Below are 16,336 nucleotides of genomic sequence, written 5' to 3'. Positions count from 1 at the left end.
CCAGGGCTCCAGGCAGCACAGTAAGGGGATGGGGGGAGGGCGGGTTGGCTAGAAGGCAGGGGAGTTTGGGTGGGGGTCAGGGGGGAAGAGACTGGGGAGTCAAGAAGGGGGAGGGGTTGGATTGGGTGACAGGGGTCCCAGAGGGGCCATCAGGGAATGGGGGGTTGGATAGGGCAGGAGTCCTGGGGGGCTGTCAAAGGGGGATGGGGGAAGGGGCCAGGCCATGCCTGGCTGTTTGGGGAGGCACAGCCTCCCCTAACTGGCCCTCCATACAATTTCCAAAACCCAATGCAGCCCTCAGGCCAAAAAGTTTGCCTGCCCCTGTTCTAGTGCCTTTCCAGCTATGGGTCACTTGTTACCTAGTATCCCATATTGCAAGAGACTGGCTGTGCTACAACAAGCTCTCCTTGCACTACCATAACCGTGATCAAAATCTGTCCCAAGCTCTCTCTGCATGCCACACAGAAAGTTTTTCCTATACATGATGACAGCTTCCTATTAAAAAGTCTCAGAGTAAGCAGCACCCCCAGTTAAAATACCAGTATCATTTTCATCCTGAAGGATTGGAGAGTGCTTTTCAGGCTGTCTGGGCTCACTTACCTCCTCCCCTATGTTAAGCCATTAATAGTCATCTCACATACACAAACTGCACCTTTAGCTTCTTTTTGGAGAAATGGAGGTACAGGGCTTCCCCACATAAGATTAATTACCCAATTAACCCCACCCATAGGTTAATTTACTCTGACTAGCACACTCCTCCTCCATAAAAGAGCATACACTTTTAGAATGACCATGAAGAAGGAACTATTACTTTACAACTGAGATGTTCTGGTTACAGTGTTAGGGCATTTTTTTCAGTGACTCACAAGATAGAGTGCCTGCAATTTAATCTCTCTGGGGCTCTAAATTCCCCCTAGAGTGGGGGACCTCAAATTCGCTATGAGAGCACCTTGAGATCACAGAGGAAAAAAATTCTGCAGCTTATTGATTCTTCATCTTCTGTATCAAGGGCCCTATGGGGCTTCAGAAGGATCGTCTACAGACATGATCCCAATTTTTGAAGCATGAACAACTCCAGTTTCATATACAAAATGCTTTTCAAAGCAAGATAGCACAACTAAATCAATACTTATTGTCGCTGTGTTCTACTCCACTTCTTTATCATAAGTTTTCCATTTCAGGCATTTTTGCTAAGAGATTCATTCAATAATATCCAAACAAACCACTGAACTTTGACCATCTCAGCCTGTGATGTAAGTCTACTATATATGTACACATCTGATAGATTTGTGACCTTCACCTTGCTGCATTTTTGCAATGCATTAGCATTATGTCAAAACATCACTGTCCCACTTACAAATGATGCATTCTAAATCATTACACAAACAGGGACTGTTGATGGAAATATTCCATTTATTATTGGTGCAGTTTCAGAGTATATTGTTTGAACAAGTCATTTTTATTGCAGCTATCAAATGTATTTGAAAGATTCAGAGAAAAGTGTTTACAAAAACCCAAGACAAAAAACATGACAATTCAGAAACAATGCCAGCCATTGTTTGCACAGTTTCGCCCCCTACAGATAGCCAAGTGCATCTCAATATGTAAACAAGATGTTTCAGCTAAGCAGAGATCATCATCTTTGGATTGAAGTATGATGATCTCCCTTCTAATAAAAAAAAAAAAGTCAGCTGCTACAAAAAACATGCTGCAAATAAAAGTAGTGATGAAGGAGGAGTTCTCTGTAGTTCCAATGCAGAAAGCTGTTAAGCATTTTAGGGCTACTTCAGTTAACTAGTTTATTCCACCCATATACTGTAGGATGTAAATGCTAAACCTTATGGCATGTAAATTCAAACCAAGCTGACTTATAGCGTTGTGTTTACTATATACAAATCAAACACCACATTTGTAAATAAGAGCTTTGGGAAATAGTTAAACACCATAATTAGAGGCTTACTTCACTTTGAATAGTTAGGTGGTCTTAATATACGGCACTGATGAATGGCAAGATTTAGTGTACAGTCATTTCAGCTCCAACTGTGTTAAATTTTTAAATGATGGTAGTTTTACATAAATTAAACTAGGATGTTTTATACAAGTGACCTACTTTTGATCCTCTATACCCTTATTTTCCCCTCTTTAAAACTATAGTTTTCTTTTTAATTACCCATTACTGGGCATCTTACATTTTTTAAAAATTTAATACTCATCTTGCCATACCTCTAATGGCAAAATTATGAAATCTTACTATAGAAAAGTGTGTGACTTAAAAGCTGTGATACTGGCTAAGTATGTGCCTTCATTACTAAATATAATACTCTAGCATGTATTAAAGCAGTCTACCATTAGTAGTGCCTTAAAGCTAAACTTTGTAAAGCTATGTGTATATATTGCAATCAATTACTAATCACTAACAAAAATAGAGTATCAGTACCGCTGTCAGCTAACAATCATCCAAATTAAAGGTATTAACTTAAACTAGAATGAAAAAAATTGATACTTAAAAGTATAAAACAATAAATTTAAACAAGTTATTGATGCAGTATTTATGACATGGGCAACTTACAGAAAATATTACATTGTCAACTAAAGATTTTTTCCATGCCTTAGTCTAAAGTGCAGAAAAAGACTTCTGTATTCCAAAAGTAACCACTGTTTTTATGGGTTTACTGCACACTTTTCTTAAGTAATTCAACTTTGCATGCATTTGGGGGTTGACCTCTTATGCCAGTTGAAATCACTGTTCAGACACATAGTCATGACTATCAGTAGGAGAGTATTTCACAGCATGGGTTTCTTTAGGAATAAAGGCTCTTGTGCAAAGGCAGTACTATTATGATGAATATCTAGACTGATTATTAAATACAGTGCTAATATACATGGTTTTAATTGGGATAATGCAAAAAAAAGACATTTTGGTAAATAAACATAAATATAAAAAGGACAATTTAGCACTTTCAAAATGAGTTGATCCAGCATCTTTAGTAGCCTCCTAGGGTTCTTTCTCAAATTGTCTCAAACCTGCTGAAAGAGAGAATGATTAAAGATTGCTTGAAATCAGATGCATCTCTAGCAATAGAGAGGGGGCTGTTCTGAATCAACTTGCCTCAAGCCCTTTCACCTCAGAGCACCTGCTAAGGAGCAAGACAACACACACCTACTACTAGGCTGCGTGGCCAGCTAGAGCACACAGAGGTGCTCCATGGCCCCAAGGGTGGATGGGTGGGATCTCATACAGACACTTGCTCGCCTCTGGAGCAGGTGCAGGGAGCATAGTGACCCTTCCAAGGAGAATTATACATCATGTTCTTCATACAGCATTTCCTGAATCATTTGTCTGCAGCTCCTGTTCCTAGACAGATTGCCTGAGCACTTCTGTTCAACCACTGTATTCCAATCCCCAGGAACAAGGAAATGATTCTACAAGTGATGAAAGCATGGCCTACTAAATCAGAGGACGGGGAGACTGGCACTCAGGAGTTCCATCCCTGTTCTTTACATTGACCGTCTCTCCACACGTGGCTTTGGGTAAACCATTTAGGTTGGTATTGCCCAAACTGCTCAGTGCTGGCCTAGCTCTGCTACCAGGGAAGTCAATGGTAAAATTGCCAGTGATTTCCATGGGAGTAGAGAGAGGCCAACACTAAGCAATTGTGAAAAGCCCCATCTTAATTTCACTGTAAAATAAGAATAAGACCCACCTAATAGGAGTGATATGAAGGTTAGTGTGTATATAATGCATTTCAGCTGCCAGAGCTTTGCAAACATTGCAGGTGTTATTCTAAGACTTTAAGATGGATTTTTAATACTGGACTGATGAGAAAAGCCCACAGAAAGAACACTATTTCCCCCCATTTAAGTCTGTTTTCACAGACCGATTGTTTTGTTCCCAATATGGATCACAGATTTAAGGGACTCCTATTGAATGAGCTTCTGATCAATTTTAATTATTTAATAGAGCACTTCTTCCCCCACTCCTCTTCCACACAGGCTCATTTCCTCCACCTGGTTTTCCTTGGAGAGCTTTGGAATACAAGTATCACCTGTCCAGAAGAGCTAGCAGAGGTTTTGCTAATTCCCTTCAGCACAGCTACAGCATAGCTCTCAGACAATTTATTTCAAACTTGTGATTCAAATAGGGTCAAAATGGAAATACCAAACGTAGTTTATGCTGTGAGAAGGTACCCAGGCACTGATGCAGCAAGAGACGGCCTGATGCTGAGAGCATTTGAACTCCACTCCAATTCAAGTCTGGGGCATGGAGCGCACTCAGCCACTCATGAGATCAAGATTTAAGAGTCAACAAGTGACTGCATGTTGATTTGTCATGAGACTTCACCCGCGGCTGATGGTACTGTTCAGAGTCATCCTATGGATTTGTTTTCATCAGGCCTCAGGCTTTCCATTCCCAGTGGAATAATATTGCAACACTAGCCTCACTCAGCATTTTGGGTTTTAAAAAAAAAAAAAAAGTTTTGATTAAAACTATTTGTAGTCTTTGAAAGGACTATTCCCAGATGTTTGACACCTGGGAGTGTTAGTAAAATGACAGTCTTATCCTTTGGGCCTCGAACAGTTCAAGTGGATCTCTGCAGCTACAGAAAACACACTAGATGTATTATTCACACAATGCTTTGCAAATAGGGCTAGAGAACAGCCATCCCAAAAGGAAGATTTGTGCTCATTACCCAAAAATATTTGTCAAATTATGATCTCGGGCAATTAATTCTTCCTTTCCCTTTCAAAAAAGGGATTTCTTGTGTGCCACCATTAATGGCATAATTTTAAAAGCTGGGTGCATCTGTATGAAATGTGCAAATGCTTCCATTTAATGTACAGTACAAATTACTCACAACACTTACCATTGGTCTCTGACTTTTTCCCCATAGCTGTTACCTGCAGTGCAAAAAAAATCCATAATAAATTGATCATTAAAGAAAGGTGTATGTAGGAAAACTACATTAGAGTGGAAAGAAATTCATCTCTGTGGAAAGGGCCAACACAAGGTCTATGCACCACATACTTAGTTCCTATTTTGAACTGTGTGGTACATAGGCCTTTTTCAGCCCACTGAACATTAAGGGATGAATTTTCTCTAATACTATAGACAAAAGGGGGAGACTTTCAAAAGGCACAAAGGGCAATTAGATGCCCAACTTCGACTGAATGCTAATCAGAGTTAGACACTTTGCCTTCTGAAAGTCTCACTCAGTATCTTTGTTCTCTCTACAATGGATAGAAGAAGTATTACCTTAGAAGGAGAGGTTGCCTTTTCATTGGACTGCTTCTCCCAGAGATTACGTTTGTTGGATACATCTCCTGGTCTTAAATCCTATTTTTTGAGGAGTCAAAGAATAGAAAAAATAAAAACCTAGTTCAGATTTGTTTTATTTAAGTGGAGTAAAGGCTGTACTGTAACTTCCCACAGAAATACCCACACATTATGCCTGTGTAAACCCCATTCATAGTGTGTTTTCACAGATGTACAATAATCGAAAGCAGAATTTGACCTGCAGTATCTTTACTCGTAAGTTACTTATATGCTTTTTACTTCTGTGTTAAAATACTATATAAGGTAGAAGAAAATGGAAAGTGGTAAAAAGCAAATATGTATTTTTCCACTTCCAAACCAGAGGACTGGTTACCCAGCAGTTATAAGCTAGTAGTTGATCTCCTGTGACACCTTAAAAAAAACAGAGGTCACTGCCCAGCCCCAATATGTGTAATTTTTTCTTTTTACATAGCAAGTACAGGGGAAATACTTGATGAAAAATGCTGTGTGCTCAAGTTAACAAGATACATGACACTTTACATGATCATCCAATATACCTATCCCTGTAATACAAAATTCTACCTAAGTCAATCTATGGTTCTGCTAAGATGGATCTTATTGTAATATATTCACACAAAGGGACAGAGTAAAGGTTGGTATGTGAAATTTTTTTTCCTTGGAAAATTTCAATTTTGGTGAAAAGTTTCAGTTTTCTGTGGGGGGGGGGGGGGGGGCGGAAATATTAAGTCTCAGGTAGGTTTGAGCTGAATTGAAATATTGCAGTTGATTGCACAGAACCAAAACATTTTACCATTAAGAAGAAGCTCAACATTACAATAAATCTGCCCAAGATGCCTCAGTACTTCATGGGAGTTGTAATTTGGACATTTCATGCCCCCCTACTCTCCCATGGTATGAGCTCCTTGGCTGGCCCACATCTCCCAAGATGCAGTGCATCATGGAACATGTGGTCTAGCAAAAGTATAGATAGTTCTATATAGACAAATGAGGTGTTTTTTTAAATGTAAACAAACTATGTAATCTCACCCAGTAATAGAGAAGACACTGTGCACAAACAGAAGAACAGCTCCTCCTTTGCATTCTCAAGTAAATATTTTGCGATCCAACACTTAACCATAAACCATTCTTTATGTCCATTTGAATTCTAACTACAACCTCTAAATCCATAGCATGGAGTTGAAGTGCCAGGAGAACAGGCAGTGAGAGAGACACCCACTGGGGAAAAATAAACCTTCAGCACCTCGTGAAAAGTGTAAGTTCTACATTGTTCCCAGCATCCTTCTTGCCATCCCCAGTGCAGACATGCTTGCTGTGCACAAGGATCTCTGCAATAGGAAGGAAGAGCTCCCAGGTACTAAACAGCAGCAAACAGTTTATAGTCTGACTTCTCTGGGGTGTGGTTTGGCACAGTGTTGGATGCATTAAAACTTGCGCCCAAGCAAGAACAACATAGCAAGTGGCTATGATCACAGCTGAGCATATTTCAATCTCCAAAAGACCAGCGCAAAAATACTGATGGCACACGTCTCCATGTGCCTAGTCCTCAACTTCATTTTGAAGGAATTTAAGGCAATGAAATAAAGACAGTCAGACCCTGGTGTGCAAGAGGGAGAGAAAAAGATGGTTTGGGAATTGAGACTGTCTCGATTTCCCCTTGGCTTATTCTAATAGCATTAAGGGATTTGGGTTTACATTCATATCATACCTTAAAGGAATTTTGAAATGATGTACTTGACCAGTTTAGCAAAGAGAGCCCCCCAATCCAAAAAGGATAGAAGGAAGGAAGGCATCTAGAGAAGTCCACGCAAACAGAGATATTGAAAGGAAAGAGAGCAATCCGCTGAGAGAGAGAGAGAGAGATGTGGTTGAGGAAAGGAGTAGTTAGTTCTGCATTGTTTATTAATGCCCAGCTTAGAGAAAAGAAACCAACCCCAAAAAACAAGAACCAGATTCTATGCCAATTTACCATGGTCACCATTAAATAGCTACCACCATTATTTTCTATTCAGACACTGCTAAACTCAGTTACCATGTAACCATTAGCAAATACTGAGTTTAAGGGCAACCACTCAACTCCAAGCAGCAATACTGAAGGCAACAGGGGTGTAAATCAGAAGCACATGCTATGCTAGCAGTGATGTGGAAACCAATTGGACTTGTACTGAACATACTACACAATGTGCACAACAGACTCTTTTTATAAAGTACCAAAATAAGAGGAATCATTGAATATGATCCAATGGAGGCCTTAGCCCTGCCATGCCTTACAATACGTGTCATTATCTCCTAATGCAGGAACTGGAATTGTCTTTCTGTTCTTTCCTCCCCGAAACCCCTCTTATCTTGTTTCCCCTGCCCCACTTGGCTGTGGCTGAAGGACTTGTTTTTTCTTCTTCCTTCATTTGTAGCTTGCTGCCCTTGTTCCCAACTGAGTAGAAAGTTCTGTGAAGCTTAGAGTGAAGGCAGCCATCAGTGGTCTGGACCAGGTGCTTCTTACAGGAGAGGTGAGCAATAAAGACACTTGGGATAGCCGTCTGTAGCCATGTAGTAGCGGCTCCTGGAGTTGCTACATTAGGGATTACTATGGCAACAAGAAGGAGACACTTGCAGCCTTCATTGATTTGAGGGGTGGGGGAGAGCAAGGGGGCAGATCCAGGGACATGAAAGCTTTCCACAGCTCTGCTGCTCCTCTCCTCTAGATTAGCCGAAAGCTATATGGTCTGGCAGCATATAGTCAAACACCAAAGGTGCAGCTTAAATATAACAGCCTGATGTGCTACTTGTATATTTACCACTTTAGGATCCGAGTCTCATTTACACCAAGTCACCTTTAGGACACTGACAGTTTGAGCATTTCAATAGTTTGCCAGGTCCTCTTGGAGGCAAACCATCAAATATTTCATCAACAGGTCATGACTGTTTGTTTACAGATTCATGGTGCAACACCTGAAGCTCCAAGTTAACATTCTCCTCTGTAACATAACCCTTCACAATTTTTCTAGCGCATCCATCCATGCAGTTTCCAAGGACGCACTAGCTTGATAGTGAGAGCTGTTCTGATAACGTCATCCATAAATTCTCAACTTTAGTGCTTCTATCAGGTCAAGCCTCTGAGGAAAGAGAATGCACCACCATCCCTTCCAAGGAGCCATCTACTTCCTGGCCTACCATATTTACTTCCTATCTCTCCCACTGACATAAATGCAAACTCATCATTCAGAAGCCAGTTACTGCAGTTTTACTTACAGAAGGTTTCGGAGCAGGTGTTTTGTTGGTGTCTGGGGTCTTAGTTAACCATTCGTTGATACGACTGGACACCCCAACCTTCAGTCCAGCTGTTTCCTGCAAAGCAGTCATTTTCAAATCAGCTTTTTTACAGTACTTGTGCCTAAGGGCTCTATGATTTGGGGCTTTAAAAAAAATCAAAACCCATGGTTAATAAGAATTTCCCTTAGAGACTGTGTCTGGTTGAGATACAGCCTTCAGCTGGCAAACAGAGTAATCATGTGACTGACCCCCTGGATAGCGTTCATAAAGCTTTCATCGATCCCTGAGCATCCAGTGCTGCTTCTGCCCCCACTCCAAATTCTAAAAAATAAGATCTTTAGCCTAAACAGAAGAATGACTAGGAAATACAATGCAATAAAAGTCACGCCTAAATCACCCACAGTTAATAGAATTTCTTAAAAGATATGGTCAAAAGTTTTCAAACGTGGATGCATATAGTTAAGTGCTTAAATTCATATTTAGACACACACACAGCCTGATTTTCAGAAGTGCTTTCGACTCACATTGACTTGTAAGAAGGAAATGTTGGCCTATGAACTTATAGACAAGATATGAACCTTAAATATTCCAGTGATGCTTTTAAAAAAACCTGAGTAACTTTACTAGTAGAATTTGACCTAATAAAAACATCACAACTCCGAACTTTCTTGTACATGGCTTAAGCCCCCCAGTTACAGCTGTGTAAGATGTCAGAAGTATGCTGTTTCAGTGAGTCTCTCTTTGTCCTACTGTAATAGTCTCACTGTTATTCTGTAGGCCAGTGGTCTCCAACCTTTATAAGCACCAGATCACTTTTTGAATTTAAGTGCAACCCAGGAGCTACTTCAAAGAAAATGTAGAAACAGTAATTACACAAACCCAAACACCCTTGCCCCACCCCTTCCCCAAGACCCTGCCTCACACACTTTCACTGGGCTGGGACAGGGGGTTGGGGTGCGGGAGGTGTTTGGAGTGTGGGAAGGGCTCTGGGCTGAGCCTGGGGCAAGGGGCTGGGGTGCAAGAGGGGACTCAGGATGGGGGCTCTGGGAGGGAGTTTGGGTGCAGGAGGGGGGCTTAGGGCTGGGGCAGGCGATTGAGGTGCATGAGGGGTGTGCGGTGCTGGCTCCAGGAGGGGGCTCGGGCAGCGGGTTGAGGTGCAGGGTGCGGACTCTGGGGGGGGGCTGGAGTGCAGGAGGGGGCTCTGGGCTGGGACCAGAAGTTGGGGTACAGGAGGGGCTGCAGGGTGCAGACTCCAGGAGGGGACTGGGGGTTGGGGTTCAGGCTCTGGGAGGAGGTGCGGGATGGGGCTTGGACTGGGACCAGGGTGCGGGAGGGGTTTGGGCTCCGGCCAGGCACCGCTTACCTCAGGCGGCTCCCGGGTGGGAGAACAGTGGGGCTAAGGCAGGCTCCCTGCCTGCCCTATCCCCGTGCTGCTCCCAGAAGTGGCCAGCATATCTGGCAGCAGCTCCTGGAGAGGGGGAGAAGGGGCAGGTGGCTCTGTGCCCTGCCCTTGCTTGCAGACACTGCTACCACAGCTCCCATTCCCTGCAATCCCAGCCAATGGAAGCCTCTGCCAGACATGCCAGCCACTTCCAGGAGCAGCGTGGGGACAGGGCAGAAGGTCGATATCCTGGTTTGGCTGCAGGAGGGTTGGCAACCCTATCATGATCAACTGGTCGATCGTGGCACCTGAGACTGAGATCCACTGTCAGAGGCTCCATGATGGACCAGTCGATCACGATTTACCGGTTGGTGACCACTGCTGTAGGCTATATGGGTAGCAGGGTCTTTGAGGATCCAGTTCTTCAAGATGCTGAGCACCATCTGTCTTTGACTTCAGCAAGACGCTCACAGGAGTAAGGTTTACTCATGTAAGTAATGATATAAGGAAAGATCCTTGGTGTACTTCTATATAAACCAGCAAAATAGGAATATGTACCTTATTTGGTGTCCCTGGCCCAGAGGGTGATGAGAAAACATTCCCTTTCTCCCACATGCTTTTGATATTACGGACACCCTCAGCTGGGACTGGAAGGTCAGAGGGTGCTGGCTTAGCAGGTTTTGCAGTCTTTGTGCCCTGCAATAGACAGATGCTAGTTAGTGCTCAGAACTAAGACCCTGGTGCTGAATGTGTTTTAGAGTTCTGGGGCATCAGTGGAGAATACTGGATACACGTATTTTTAAAACTGAATTCATTTGCATAATCCATCAATGGAACTTCAAGATAGACTCTTAGCAAAGAACCTCACTTGTTTGAAGTGCAGTTGTGCAAGTCAGTGCATTCTTCATGATCTGGCCTATCATTCATGCAGATTTTGCACATATGGATTTACAAGGTTTGTGGCAAGCTGTGGCCAATGGTGTAGAGGTTTATAGAGTAGTGCTTACAGCTTATAACCCTTTGAAACCATTTGTCCCCTTCCTTCCGCAGTTTTGCCTCTGGCTGCAGCACAAATAAACGAGAAGGCAGCTGTAAAGGACTGATACACTGTCCAGTGTGTCCAACCTGCTCTGTCTTGTACTGGCAGGTTAACCCTATAACTGAGGTTTATCACAAAGGCAGAAATGCTCGACTGTTGGGCACGGTGTGACTTCTGCAGGGTTACCAAAATGGAAGTCAAAATTCCCTCTTTGTTGGCAACATTCACAAGTATGGTAGAATAGGGGTGTGGGGGAGTGGAGGGTTTTGACAGGTAGAGGCTGAAGTAGTTGCCTTGTGTCTCTAACTGTAAGGGAAGTCCAGCACCAGAAGTTAAGGGCCAGACTATGGCAGGAAAGCACAGGTAACATTGGTGGAGAGCTGTGCAGTACTTCCCTTCCCTTGTAGAGCAATGTCCAAGCTTTATGTCCAAGCTAGGCACTAAGGACCAGATCCTCAGATGGTCTAGACCAACATAGCTCTATTGAAGTCAGTGGAGCAACACCATGTACACTAGTTGACAAGCCGATCCAGTGTGTCTGGGATCACAGCCACTGCTGCACCCTTTGAAATGGCACAGCCTGATCTCCCTGCTGCATGGAATGAGCTCCACTAGCTGCTACAGATGGATGGGGCCACAGCCCCACCCTCACCCATTCACACTTTGAGGAGTCGAACCAAAGTCTGCATGCTCGGAGAGTGTGTCTTACATAAGGACAAAAGGGTCACAGTGGATTTGTAAGACAGATATGTACTGATTCTTTAAAACTAACAGCAGCCAAGTGGACAAGGGAAATAAGGACTGGGTATATAGTTCTAGGTGGAAACTCAGGAGGGAGAGTAAGTTAGGAACTACTGTTTTGTTTATCCTCATTAAGCTCAGTGCTAGAAGCAAGACTGATTTAACATTATCACGTGACAAGGCTCACTACATCCTATGTAGTGCTGCCCATCATCCGACCTAATGAATAAGACGTGCTACAAGCAATGAAGAGGGAAGCACAGTCTTATGGTTAGACAACACAGCTGGAAGTTCAGAGATGTGGGTTCTGTTCCTGACTCTACCGGAGAGCTGCTGTGACACCTTGGACAAGTCATTCCTCTCTGCCTCATCTAACAGATGGGTTGTTGAGGAAAACAGGTAGGTACCCAACACACAGGGGTGCTGAGGCTCAATTCATTAAAGGTTAGTAGCACCGTTTGAGACTCATCTGAAAAGTACTACAAGTTAACAGCCACTAACCTTAGAGAGAGAAGACAGACTATTTAGTGGCAACAGAGGTCACAATTCTGAGATTTGAGTCAGATAAACCTATGAATGTTTATTCAAACCTTGTATGAACCACTTTGTTCTGAAGCAGCTCTGTGATGAAGCTCCCTGCTTTTCTTGGATACTACAACCTGGACTGATTAAGGCCTGCCACCCAACCACCACCACCAATTGGGTTCATATAAATTTGGTAATAACTTACCTCAATTGCACTAGTGTATTGCTCAAGTCTGCTGTCAATCTTGGAGACAATTGCTGCAGAGTGAGTGGGTTTAGCACCACTGTTTGAAGGGGAGAAAACAGAAGTGATTACTACAATCCAAACACTTTGCTGCTTTGATTTAGTCTATTACACAGTTTATTGCTTTACCTCTTCTGAGCGGATTTGTTCAAAAACTCTGCTCGTTCTTCTATCTAGAAATAGAAAGATAGAAGTGGTGTAACTATTTATCTGCAAAGCCTGCAGCCCAATACAAGTTTAAAGGCCTGTAGTGACACGCAGCTCCAAACAACAGAAGACAATCAGCTTCAAATTCAAATCACTGCAGCAACACACAGAATTTTACCATTTAGAACCCTATTATGAAACAAACTTGCAGGTGTGGGGGAATTATGCAGGATAATACATTTACCTCCTTCATGTCCTTCAGTGCTTCCCAAGATGATACATTTACAAGAGTAAGTCCCCAATGCAGCAGGAGTGAAGGGAAGGGAGGATGTACAGGTCACTAAGGGGGTTGGGAGATTAGAGTCATATTATATGCCAGATTCACCCACTCCTCAAAAAGCAGCAGGGAAAGAGGCAAATTAAACACATTTTCAAGAGTAGGCCAGGTTTGGAGCTGAGCAGTGTAACTCTATCCCATTCATTTTAATGAGGACAAGTACATTGATTTTTGGACTCAAATTATCGATCAAAGCATACTTTGCTTCTGACTGCACGGTCACCACTGAGTCAACATTTACCAACTGCAATGTTGTCTTTCATACTACAGTTCTTTTCTATTCTCTGTACAGGGAAATAGTGTAGTATCGCTTCTCGGCTCCTCAGCGCTAAGATCAAGTGTAAGTTAAAGGCTATGATCAAGGGTCTTGGTGTGTTTGGTCTTTTGGCCCTGAGATGAAAGCCTTGTCTGTGTCTTTTGGACGGTGAAGTACAAACATTATCTCTAATACAGGTGAACCATGGAGGTCTCGGGGGAAACATCCTAAACTCCAAATAATTTCAGGTCAGAGGGATTGCACCTCTACAAAAAGCTTAATGAAGTCACACAAGACAAGGTCTGCTCTGAAGTCTGGGCTGGAGGAGGTCTGGCAGAGATGATGTAGTTAATGGAGTCAGCTCCAACAATTTCACCTCTTACTTCTCCCTGTCAGTACTCAACTGGACCCTGCCCTACCCTGTAGTCAGCTCTGCAGCTCCATACAGGAGCAACTGCATAAACAGAAGATATAGCTGACCCTCAGTTATCCCAGAATTTGGGTTACTGGTAAATCCACAATATTACTATGTACTATTTCCAAGTCATTAGTGGCGACTACTGCAGCGCTTGCATCTTCAAAGTAGAAGAAATGACAACTAACTTAAGACCGTTTACTTAAATGGTTCTAGGTTCTCCCCTGCATCCTCCCTCCTCATAGCAGTATAAAAATCTCTAACCCCATAGCATGCCTTAAGTTCAAACAGTTGGAAATTCCACACATTCCCAGTAATTGATCTCAAAAGATGGACGAGTATTGCTTGCCCATATCTCAGATCCAAATAAATTCCTGAAGAGAGAGAGCTGCTTTATTCTGCCACTAGACATACTGTATGGACGATTCTTTATCCAGCCACACAGTGGCAGCAACACATCAGCCAGGAGAAGACTGTCCATGTTCCTTGGATTTTTCCTCTGCAGTCTTTGGAAAGGAGTTTTGACCCCAAAGTAAGGCAATTGACATGGCCATGGATAGAATGTGGTTAAAATGGAATAGATAGATCTGTGATATTAAACATATTGGTTCTTTCCAACCATTATACAGTGCATAAAGAAAAAGATTAAAGTGTTGCCCATCAGAAATGAATCCCATTTTGGAATCATTTTTGGTTATGGGAAACTGCTGAAAGGATAAATGTTTATAAATATTAAGGTCATGTGGGCTTAGTTTTTAGTTCCTATAAAGGAAATACGGTCTGAACAGATCTTGAACATGGTTCTATTCTGTTATTGAAAGAGGTCTGTATTTTCTCATTGCATTCCGCTCTAGATAAGTGTGCTCTGAATAGCACTTCTAAAGGACATTGTTATATACACCCACACACTATGCAGACTGAGGCCTCTTTTCTCATAAGCTCTGCACAACAGCCCCCTCCCTCAGCAACATCAGTGGGTCCCCTGCATGCAGGCAAGGGGATGGTCCATGCAGAACAGCTTGCAGGAGCAGGGTCCAAAGCAGCTAGCTAATGCGTGGTTTATAGACTCTTTAGCTTAGAAACCTGATGACATTGGGTCCCTAGCTGAGATACTCCTCAGGAAAGGGACCAATTTTAATGGTGTTTTCCCAGCTAGACTGGCTGTTTTCTAGAGTTTCCCTGTGCTCACTAAGGGGAGAAAGTGGATTCTATCCACCGCAGCCCTGAACACCTCTTCAAGCAGTTACCTAGTTCTCCAATCTTGGTATGTCCTGCTTCCCAGCTGCAACTGTGCCCCATCTTGGCCAGCCTGAGTGAAGAATTTGGCGGAGAGGGGTGGAACAATCATTGAATGGAGGAGTAGCAAAGAGGTGGGAAGTGACTGTACACTCAGTACATGTGAGGGCTCTGTCTGCACTTGATAGGATACCAGGGAGTGCAGCTCAAGAGAGGGAGGCAAGCAAGGCTCCTGCAGAGAGCAAGGGGGACAGGAGCAGAGTTAGCAGGGATCCCTCGGGACAGACAAGGCCTTTTCAGCCTGAAGAATAAAATGGTTGTTAATGAGGTTTCCTCACTCCTGCATGAGAATCTGCCTTGGAACTCTGCTCAGCAAGAGTCCACAGTTTTTATTATTGTTGCATGCAGAAAAAAAAACAACGCACCTTTCAATGTACTTAGACCAAACTGAACATAGCAACATGCAGAGGACTGGGCTACTCAACCCATTGCACACTCTAAGCAAGCTACATGCATACGAGGAGGAATATTAGGCACGTACACTAAACAAAATTACAAAATAGATCTGTAAAATAAATAGGAAAAAGCAAGATTGTTAACTGAATGGCAGAAACTCTCCTAACGTTTCCTGTATCTGAGACCAAACACTAAACAAAAGCCTGTATGGGATTTTTAAATGGCTTTGACCCTAGTTTTGTTAAGAGGAACACCACCCAGAACATATCACAAAAGCAAGCAGGGGCTTCAAGAAATCAAAGATGCTAATCTCCAGCTAAACTACCAGATGGGGAAGAACCCAGCCTTGTGTCTCAAATTTAAGATTAATCTCCATGTCAGTATTAGGGGCCTACAGCCTTAGTAATGGACCAACAATATAGCAACTGGGGACCTGATCTGATACTTTTGCACCCACTTAACTTGATTGATGTGAGGCACCATGGGACTACTCGTATAATTAAAGTAGCGTTTTGCAGGATCAGGACCTTAGTTAATGGGAGCTGCGCAGGCAGATAAAGGGCAATACGTGATTCAAGTGAGCTGGATGAGGATTTTTCTAGGGTGTGACCATGCTTATGCATTTCCTTTCCTTGAAGCTGTCCTGTATGAGCAGGCTTGGAGGCTATGAGGTTTTTCTATCACAGTTGTGCAAAGAAGTTGCTGAATGTATTAAATGAGGCTAGAGATGCAACCTAAGGCCTATGAAACAAATTCTGCTGTCACTGCCATCCATTCAACTCCAGGACATGAACAGGATGGTATGAGGTATAGGTTAATGCTGGATTTGACCCCATACATTTATATAACATTTAGGAACAAATCATCAACTAAATATTCCCAAGAATGGGTTGTCCGTTTTATGTGCATTTAATTATCTTAATAACCATTTAGTAGACTCTTAAACTGTGTAATAAATGTTGTCATATCACCTGAGGTGGCTTGATAATAGAAATG

At 42.7% G+C, this 16,336-nt stretch overlaps 1 protein-coding gene across 6 annotated transcripts in view; it reads right to left on the bottom strand.

Moving 5' to 3' along the window:
- Positions 1 to 1,395: 1,395 nt before the first annotated feature.
- The window catches only part of CALD1 (caldesmon 1), a 238,792-nt gene continuing 223,851 nt past the window's right edge, over positions 1,396 to 16,336 (bottom strand). For 4 of the 6 annotated variants that reach the window (XM_044992183.1, XM_044992216.1, XM_044992191.1 and 1 more), the window contains 7 exons: positions 12,623 to 12,666; positions 12,455 to 12,533; positions 10,503 to 10,640; positions 8,543 to 8,638; positions 5,255 to 5,335; positions 4,866 to 4,899; positions 1,396 to 3,027 (listed from right to left, as the gene is read on the bottom strand). In XM_044992183.1, coding sequence (XP_044848118.1) covers positions 2,996 to 3,027; positions 4,866 to 4,899; positions 5,255 to 5,335; positions 8,543 to 8,638; positions 10,503 to 10,640; positions 12,455 to 12,533; positions 12,623 to 12,666 — 504 coding nt within the window. In that variant the 3' untranslated portion in view covers positions 1,396 to 2,995. The remainder of the gene's footprint in view (positions 3,028 to 4,865; positions 4,900 to 5,254; positions 5,336 to 8,542; positions 8,639 to 10,502; positions 10,641 to 12,454; positions 12,534 to 12,622; positions 12,667 to 16,336) is intronic. The other 2 variants (XM_044992198.1, XM_044992223.1) reach the window with 1 other exon arrangement.

Source organism: Mauremys mutica, chromosome 1 (assembly GCF_020497125.1).
Source record: "Mauremys mutica isolate MM-2020 ecotype Southern chromosome 1, ASM2049712v1, whole genome shotgun sequence".
Lineage (NCBI taxonomy): Eukaryota > Metazoa > Chordata > Testudines > Geoemydidae > Mauremys > Mauremys mutica.
The sequence above is the reverse complement of the archived record's forward strand: the minus strand, read 5'-3'. Positions and strand labels throughout refer to the sequence as shown.